The sequence below is a fragment of the Bos javanicus genome, chromosome X (assembly GCF_032452875.1).
Source record: "Bos javanicus breed banteng chromosome X, ARS-OSU_banteng_1.0, whole genome shotgun sequence".
Classification (NCBI taxonomy): Eukaryota; Metazoa; Chordata; class Mammalia; order Artiodactyla; family Bovidae; genus Bos; species Bos javanicus.
Window position 1 is genome coordinate 102,330,329 of NC_083897.1, and position 9,528 is coordinate 102,339,856.

At 44.9% G+C, this 9,528-nt stretch overlaps 1 protein-coding gene across 2 annotated transcripts in view; it reads right to left on the minus strand.

Annotated features, from left to right (window-relative positions):
- The window catches only part of MAOA (monoamine oxidase A), an 84,650-nt gene extending 77,982 nt beyond the window's left edge, over positions 1 to 6,668 (minus strand). The window contains exon 1 of one of the 2 annotated variants that reach the window (XM_061410386.1): positions 5,389 to 5,621. In XM_061410386.1, the coding sequence (XP_061266370.1) occupies positions 5,389 to 5,461 (73 nt within the window). In that variant the 5' untranslated portion in view covers positions 5,462 to 5,621. Of the gene's footprint in view, positions 1 to 5,388 lie in introns of both variants that reach the window. The other variant, XM_061410387.1, reaches the window with a different exon arrangement.
- Between the last annotated feature and the right edge of the window lie 2,860 nt (positions 6,669 to 9,528).

Below are 9,528 nucleotides of genomic sequence, written 5' to 3' on the forward strand. Positions count from 1 at the left end.
CCCCTGCAGTGGAAGCGCAGTCTTAACCACTAAACCACCAGGGAAGTCCTTAGATCTATTGCTAAATAGCCAAGAATTATGTATAGATTCATATAAATTAGTATTGGACAAATGCTAAAACTGCCTATTAAATGTCAGATAAACCCCAAAGCTCATTCAACCATGAAGACATCAAAAAATCAGAATCAAATAAATTTAATTCTTGTATTCTTTGTTGACCATCAAAAGTTAATAAAGTCAAAGAATTCTAGCTTAGAGAAAAAAAAAATAGGGGTCAAGAAGTGGTCCTGAGAGGCAGAAAATGAATGCTTAAGTTGCAATAAACCACAGAGTATCTAAATAACCAAGGCACGGAAACTTAGTGACATATCTTTTACTGTAAGCTTTTCTTAATCACTACAAAACCATACAGTATGTGCTGCCAAGTTCTGGGTTAAAATGCCTAAAACACTGCTAGCAGAAATGATTCTTCATGGTGGTGTAGTTCAACAAAAAGGGAAACTGTGGTATGTTGTGGACTTGCTGGCAGGATTTAGAACATTAGTCAATCTTCTTGCGAAACGACTTTCTGTCTCCAGTGATAAGAAAGATTTCATCCTTGCTGCTCTTACACAGCACAACGTTCTGAGCGGCTAGTGCTCTCAAGTCTTTTAGTAGAGCTCAGTCTGTGGATATAAATATAGGGAGGTTCTGTTGCTTAGTCACTATTTAGAAATACCTCTCTCTACAAGACACTTGAAATTTAATCTAACAAAACAAAACATGGAAAGACTCTAATCACCCAGGACTATCCAGTGTTATGGTGAAAGTGCTTTCACTGTGTCCTGGCTAACCAAGGGGGCAGACGTGACACACTAGGGTGACCTCAGCGACTACCAGGATCACATCACTAGAGGCACAGCAGGCAACAGTTTTCCTTCCCTGGAACTCTTATCATGCGTTTAAATTAAACATTGCTCATATGCGGCTTAGGGCTTCCCGACTCTGTACTCCTTTGGACTCTCTGGTATGTCTTTTTTCTATCCTCTTATCTCTACCTGTTAAAAATCCTACTTATCTCTCAAGGTCCTGGCATTTTGTTCAGATTCATAATATTAATATTTCTCTTATTGTACGAATGTCAATTATTTTCTCACTTGGTTACTGCTCACAAGAGGGTGGGGCACTGTGTGAGCTGGGACACTTGTTATTCCTCTTTATCTACCTCTAGCCTTGTGGTCTGGTAGGCATATGGCAGCAGCTCCCAAAATGCTTGAACGAGTTTCCAGGTCCCACAGCCACCCCTGCTCATAATGAGCTGCTTTCAGGGGTACAGCATTCTCTTTCCCTAGATGTGTTTGTTCAAAGCTATAGCCAGGAGATACTGTGGAGATGATTAAAATCTTAGGGGACTGAACTAGATTGTCTTTTAAAAACTCCTTTGGCCCAAAGACTCTGAAGTATTCACTGTCCCCTGGAGGTGGGATTTTTTTTTCTCTCTTTCCCTTTTATTCTCTCTTCCTAAAGAGAGCTAATTCAGAAATTCCCAGGGGCAGATTTTAAAATCTTACACCACTGGATTTCTGTCATTTGCTTTATCTGTGTTGGTTCGTAAGAACTAGCATGTAAAGTCAGTGACTCAACTGCTATCCTTAAAATAACATCAAGACATAGGACAGAAAGTTCAAATGGTCAGATATAGATTACAAGCTCCACAAGAGAGAAAAGTCAAGGAGAGGCAAAAGGACCAAGCAAAAGGGCTTTAATCGGGTATTGAAGACTGGATAGAATGCAAATGTTCAGAGAGAAGCACTTCTGTGTTAAGAAAAACAAAAAACAGGAAAGGACCAGAGGAACAAAATAAACATGGTGTAGCACTGAAGACAAGACAGCAGTGTGCCTAAAGCCATGTTAGGGATGGTGGGAAATGCTACTTGTCCAACAAGGTGAGACTAGACACGTGTGGGGTGGGGAGGGGAGCTTGAGAGGCTGGCAATAGACCACTGAATGTCTTGAGCAGAACAAGCTGATGAAAGAAGTATTTTTAAAAAAATCAAGTCTTAAAAAAACTTAAAAAAAAAACAAGGGATGGACATGAAGGGAGACCCCAAAGGGTGGTCATTAGGAAGATGGTTAAAACCTGGTTAGCCAAAGGGGTTAAGGGTCCTTCCTGGGGATGGCAGACATACAAGAGAGGAAAGAGCTCCAAGGAGGAGTTAGAAGAATTTGTTGACTGGCTATAGAAGATAAAACAGAAGGGGTGCCCAAAATGATGGAAAGGATAGTGGTGCCAAGAACAGAGTCGAGGAAGTGAGTAAGAGAAGCTGGGTTGGAGGACAAGGAGGCTTTGGAACACATTGAATATGAAGTAAGAATAAGACAGTCAACTCTGAAATATAAATATCCAAGAGCAGACAAGCTACGGTACAGGAGTTGGGACAAAGCAAAGGATTTAAACTAGACACTTCAGAGCTTTGTGTAGATAAAGCAAAAGGTGAGGTCCTGGAATGAAAAGAGAGGGGGAGAATGCATATGAGCGCCAAAGTGATAAATAACTTCCTGGAGGCCATTTCAAAACCAGAAGGTTGCAAGAATATGGGCCCAATGAAAGGACTAGAAAAGGAGCAATCAGTGTAGGATAAAAACTCAGGATCTGATGATGTCACAGAAAACACGAAAGAAGTTCCAGAAAGGACTTGGTGATGGATGACAGATGATGGATGAAGGGCCAGAGCATATTGAAGATACCATAACACTACTTACAAATGAATAGGAAGGGTTGCCCCTTCTCAATTAAATACATAAAATTTAATTGGTGAGTGGGAGGAAAAAGGGATCTTGTGGCTGTAAGACATGGTCTGTTCTATGATTTTTAATGACAAAGGGGAGATACATTAAGATGTTGCTGTTCTTTGTGCAGAGATAGTTACAAAAAATGAAAGATAATTCCGTGCATATGGATTGCTTTTGAGGAATTTAGGATTTGTATGCTTTGGAGAACTATTTTGTTATAAAACAGGAATAACACAGCAGATGCAAAGTATTGGCCATATATTATAAGTATGTATATATGTGGCACACTAAAATGTGCCAGTTCTGACGAGTTTTAAGAAAGCATTTAAAGCTGATATGGGGACTATTAAGTAACTCATGGGATACTCCTAAGAAAACACAAAGATGAGTGTTTCAGAGCTCAAGAACCATTGCGAAGTAACGCCTCTCACCTGCTTGGGAAACACCCCGTTCGTGTGCAGGATTTATCCTGAGCTAGACTTACATCTACTTTCATTTTAGCTGTGAAGCATCTGGCAAGACACCACAGCCAGAAAGCAATGTTTCTGGTCACTTTTGGTGTTAAAATAAAATCTTACTGATAAGAGATGATATTAAAGGAATCCCAGTGCCTTTTCCACTGTCACTGATGAAGTGGAAGTTGGGTTCTGGAATAGGAGTGTGAACTACAATGCAAGAAATACTCTCTTCTTCCTGAATGTGGAAATGAACAAAGTAATAATTCTTAGTGACAATGGAAAGATTCAGATTTTGAGGAACCTAAAGCTTACATAATTTGGTTGCCTCTTCAAGAAAAAAAAAAAAAGAATGCAAAATTACAAATACAAGATTCAGTATGAAACTGGTTATTTTTTTTTGGATGAGAACCAGAAGGGACCTGCAGTTCTAAGGCTGTAGAACCTTACATCAGCTACATGGTAAATCCAATTCTGTTCATGACCAACTACTTCGAGTAAAGTATGGAAAGGGAGAAGAGCCAGTCATCAGGCAGAGAAAAAGTAAAAGACAAAATGCTCCTTAAGGGATACTAGAACAAGAAGACAGGCATAAAATCACAGTAAGAACCCTAAACTGTGAAATATGAATGATATGGAGATGGGGAACGGAGACGGAACTCCTAGTCAATTTACACATTATCATCATCTTTATTTTCCAGTGATGAACAATCACAGTGCTTATCTAGGAGGCTTGCATACAAGAATCAGGCTTTTAGAAACACCAGTCCACTTCATTGCAGGCACTCAACAAGTGTTTGCTGAATGAATAAATAAGCTAATAAAAGAATGAAGGGAAACAAGAGAAATACTTTTTCATACTCTCAACCAAGATCTGCTTTCCTAGTGCTCTGACATACATGTGTGTTTTTGCTGGCCCTGACTGGAGTTGTTAGAGCAATAGCTCAAGTCGGTCTCTTCCCTGGTGGTTAAGAATGTTACCTGAAACAGGCCAAGTCAAAAGCTATCTCCAAGCAAAATTCATCTGTAAGCATGTTCAGAGTCTCTTCAAAAGGATTATAGATAAAAATGGCTACTTGGAGGCACCCTACTTACTCCCTCCCACCTCATTTCTCCCTCCTTCTAAATTAGATCCTGCAGGTATATTTCAGAAATGATTAACATCCTCCCAGGTCGTGGACAGACTAGTGTGGGGCTCTATCTAGATGTGAAACACAATTCTTAAATTTCAAACATTTTACCAAATATGACATCATAAGTGACAATTTGATGTGTCAATCATGATGAGGTTTCCAGAAGATCCGAGGAAACTTCCTACACCACTCAGTTGGTCAGCTACAAACCCAAACTGAGACTAGAGGAACATAGGCTTGCCAGCTGCTTCATAACAGGGCAAGATTCAGGCGGTGAAGAAAGACACAAACAGGGCATTCCCTTATCTGCCCGCAGCCCCTGCTTCACAGAGGGATTCCCTTTGAGCAATAAATGCCCTACACTTTCTGCGAGTTCTGAAAAAAAAAGAGGGGGGGGTGGAGTAGGTTAAAACTAAGAGCCCACCTTTCTCCCCCTGCCCCCACCTTAAAAAAAAAAAAAAAGAATAGCAGGACTGGAACAACACTATTACTACCTCGATACGACAAAAATCCATAAACTGATCTTCTGTTTGGGGCAAAGGGCGTGAAATCAGTAAGGCAGAACAACCACCGCTGGAATTAGGAGTAAGGGTCTCACGTGAGAGAAAACCATTGTCACTTTCCCAGCTGGGTGAGGTGACTTCGCAGAGTTACCTCCGTTTCTAGGTTTTGTAAAATAGGGACGAATAGAGTACCCACCTCACAGGACCGCTGAGGACTGAGAAAATCCACGTAAACTACTAAATGCAACTGCACGGCAAGAGCTAATTATTTCGTAGTAGTAGTAAAAATTATTGTGCCTGCCTCCCCCAGGTCACACCACCGGCTCAATCCCATTCCCTCCTCGCAGGATCGGGGGCCCGGCAGCTGTAGCAATCTCGCATGCACAAGGGGGAGGCCCCCAGGGGGACCCCCCCCGGGGACCCCCCCCCCCCCCGCCCCCGCCCCCAAACGCCACTTTCAGACTGCAAGTCCCCCACACTGGGCCGCCCAGGGTCCCTCAGGCTAGTGCTACGGTCCACACTGACCTGAGATGCCGCCTCCTATCACGACTACGTCGAACATCTGGCCCGCGTCACTCGTCTTCTGCAGACTCTCCATGCTCTGGTTGCGGTTCTCCCGGGGCGTGGGTACAGGAGTGGGTCTGGCCGAGGGCGGAGCGGACTTTTCTACCGAGTCTCGGGGGGAGCCCGAGGGCGGAGCCGATTCCTCCACCGATTCCTGGGCGGAGCCGGGCGCCGAGGGCGGAGCGACCCCTGGTACTGGTACCCCGGGGGAATCCGGGGGTGGAGCCGATCCTTCCACTAATCTTTGGGGGTAACTTTGCTCTGAGAGCTGAGTGGACTCTTGTGTGGACACTTGAGAGTTCACGGGACTAAGAGGTCCTGGTATCGAACTCCGAGGGGTGCTAAGATCTGAGGGTGGGGAGGACCCTCGAATTGACACTCGGGAGAAGTCCGAAATCGCGATAGATCCTCGCGCCAAACTCTCAGGAAAGCTGACCACCGAGGGCGGGGCAGACCCTTGTATGGACTCTCGGGACAAGGCTGAGAGCGGGGCAGATCGTTTTGCAGCTAACTGCTGGAAGTCGGACATGGAGACACGGCTGGACTCTTGTCCTGATAGTGGGGGGGAGTTACTGGGTGTAGGTGGTCCTTGCACCGAACCCAAGGGGGAGCCGGATACTGAGGGCGAGGTGAATCCAAGTAGTGACACTGGGGGTGTGTTATTGGGTGGTGGAGGTGCTGGTGCCGATATTTTGATAAAGGAGGGCTTCACGGGTGAGATGGACCCCTGCACCGACCCTCTGAAGGTGGTAGTGGGTCTAGGAGTTTCTCCTATTGATATCCCGGTGGAGCCCGGTGCTGAGTGCAAGGTGGTGTGTAGGGGCAATCGGGGAGACCTTGAGGGCTGGACAGATCCTTGTACGGATACCCGGGGGGAGCTGGGGCCCGGGTTAGAGGCCGAGGCGGCCTCGTCTGTGGTGGTCGGGTGGAGGGCAGACATACGGACCCTGTCGTTCAGGCCGCGGGTGCCAAAGCCCCAGATGTCAACCCTGAGACCTGTGTCAGTTCTTAAGCCAAAACCCGGGATGAGTTGGGAGGGCGCGCTGAAGCCTCGGATGTATCTGGCGTCCGCCGCTGTGGACGTGTTCGACAGGCGGCTGGAATGCTGGTGGGAGGTCAACCACTCTGAACTGGTGTTCCAGGAAGAGGACGAGGCTACGCCCGCGATGTTGGCAGCCTCCGGGATCTGGGCCGGGAGGTTTCCGACTTCTGGCGAGCGTTGTAACTCGCGCTCATTCCCGCCGCGGCGGCCGCTGCTGAAGGGGGCAGCCGAGCTGGGTGCGCTCATTGATCCGGAGCGGGGGGCCGGGGAGGAGGAGCGGGGCTGGGGGCGATGTTCTACTCTCTTTCGCCCCTCACTCAGGGGCGCGCGCCTCTCCCGCCCAAGCTGGCCGGGATCGGCACTCTTAGAGCCTAGCCCCGGGAGCCAGGCCCGCTATGGGGCTGAAAAACTAGGCGCTGGAGAGGCCTGGCTCCGCCTTCCCCGCCTGAACGCGCCGCGCGTGGGAGCCCTCCTGCAGTTGGTGCCTGGGAGACGCCACCCAAGTAGGGGGTGTGGCCTGAAGAGAGTATGGGCGTGGCCACGTGGAGATTCAACCTGGTGCTTTTATTCTTAACGATTTAACTAAAAGGGGAGTACTGGGCGGGGGTAGTGGGGTGGTCTTAGGGAAGGAAGCAGACCTGAAAGGCTGGTCGCAGGGCTGCCCCCCCCACACAACTCCCTGCCACCTGGTTTGGCTCTTTTGTGACATCACAGGGAGGTCTGCGCAGTCGCGGTCCCTCCCTCGAGAGGGGGCGGGGCGCAGTGGGAGGTGTCCTTAGGGAAAGATTTGGCAGTTATTGGTGGTCTATAGGGTTTTTCAAGCTGAAGTTCTTAAACTGAAGCAAGTAGGCAAAAAAGTTAAGAACTCAATATCACAGATTAAGTGGGACACACAGTTTAAAAGCGAAGGTCAATGAATGGCTAAAGTGCAGAAACAACTTAAAAAAAGAAAGCTTGTTTCCAGTTCAACTGTAAAGAATATTAAGTGCATATATTTTATTGTGCAATCAGTCTCTTGTTTTGTTAGTTTTATCCCTTAAATTTCCACCTTATCCTCCTAGAGCTGGATTTGTCATCACTAGAGCCCTCAAAAAGATGTAATTTTGACATGAATTCAGAGTAAATGTTGAGAACTCTAAGAAATTAATGAAAATCTGTTGGCACTTACAAACATTTCTCTTGCATGCCCACCTGCCCTGATACCTCCATTCGTATCAAATAGTATCTTCTTGAAGAAACTAAAATAACAGATTTAATTTTTTTCTTTATCCAGTTTTAATAGCTTTTACTTTCTAGTAAAGGAGTTGAAGCATGACTAAATTGGTATCATTTTTAGACTTGGAAGCAAAGAAACAGGAAATAATAAAGAATTCAGCACTTTCTAATATGATTCTGTCCAACTTTCTCATTAGTCCCACTGCATTATTTTCATTCAAATATTTGATTTCATACTATGGGCTAGGCATGGAACAAGGTACTTGGGATACACAGGTAACACAAGACAGTTAGAGACCTTCATTGACATACAGCTTACTAGAGGATCTGTGGAGGAAATAAACCACATGCTTGGTGTGTCAATTCAAACTCTGATAAATATTATTTTGGAAAGTCCATAGGGATAAAGTGTCAGAGTGTCTACACCATTCTGGAAGTTAACATTGCCGGGTGGGGGGGCAGTTTATGTAAAAATGTTCCAGAAAGAGAGAACAAGGAGGCCCCATAGTAGAAAGAAGCATAGTTCACTGGAGCAGCTGAAAGCCAACCCATGGAGCTTTGGCAAGGAGAGAAGTGCAGGAGGCAGAGCAGCTGAGGTCAGCTGGGCCAAAATAAGATCCTTGATCTATATTCTAAACCAGTGGAAGCCACTTTCTGGTTTTAAGCAAGGGGCACTATGACTAGACTGAATTTTGAAAAGGTCTCTCTGACTACCGTGTGAATAATAGATTGAAATGGACAAGAGTAGATGGATAGATACAGGGAGACCAAGGTTTGGAGTTCTCCAAAGAAAGAGATGGTGGTGTCTTGGACTAAGATGGGTGGTGGCAGTGGAGCTGGAGACATATGGACATACTAGAGACATTTACATGTAAAATTGTGGCTAGGATTTGGAAGATCATGAAAGAACTTGTTTTTGGACATGTTGAGTTTCAAGTGCCTTTGAGACATCCAAATGAAGCATATATAATAAGAAATTGAATATAAAGCCTGAGGCTCAATGTAGGAATTTGGAGATAAAAATGTGGGAATCTTATTAAATATATAATGGATGGAATAGATGGGCAGAAATGTATTTTCTCTCTTCATTTTGCTTATTTGTACAGAATATTATGCTTACCTTTTCTAATAAAAAATGTAAGTTAGTTTAAGATAGATACATAAATAATTGTCACATATCCTACAAGTATCGTTTCCTCCCTTTGGGACCTTGGGCAAATTACTTAATTTCTCTCTGCCTATCTCAGCCATAGTATCTCTTAAGTTGTTGTATCTGTCAAGGTTTCTGCAGAAAACAGCAAACCTCATTTGGAGAGAGTTTCAAAAAGGAAATATTTTAAAAGATATGGGAAGGGACTTCTCCGGTAGTCCAGTGATTAAGACTCCGACTTCTGATGCAGGAGCGGGGAGGGTTCAAGCCCTGGTTGGGGAATTAAGATCCCACAGTGGAGAAAGATATACCCATTTGAATGCAGAGTTTCAAAGAATAGCAAGGAGACATAAGGAAGCCTTTGTCAATGATCATTGCAAAGAAATAGAGAAAAACAATAGAAAGGCAAAGACGAGAGATCTCTTCAAGAAAATTAGAGATACCAAGGGGACATTTCATGCAAAGATGGGCACAATAAAGGACAGAAATGGTATTGACCTAACAGAAGCAGAAGATATTAAGAAGAGGTGGCAAGCATACACAGAAGAACTGTACAAAAAAGATCTTCATGACCCAGATAACCACATGGTGTGATCACTCACCTAGAGCCAGACATCCTGGAATGCGAAGTCAAGTGGGCCTTAGGAAGCATCACTATGAACAAAAGCTAGTGGAGATGATGGAATTCCAGTTG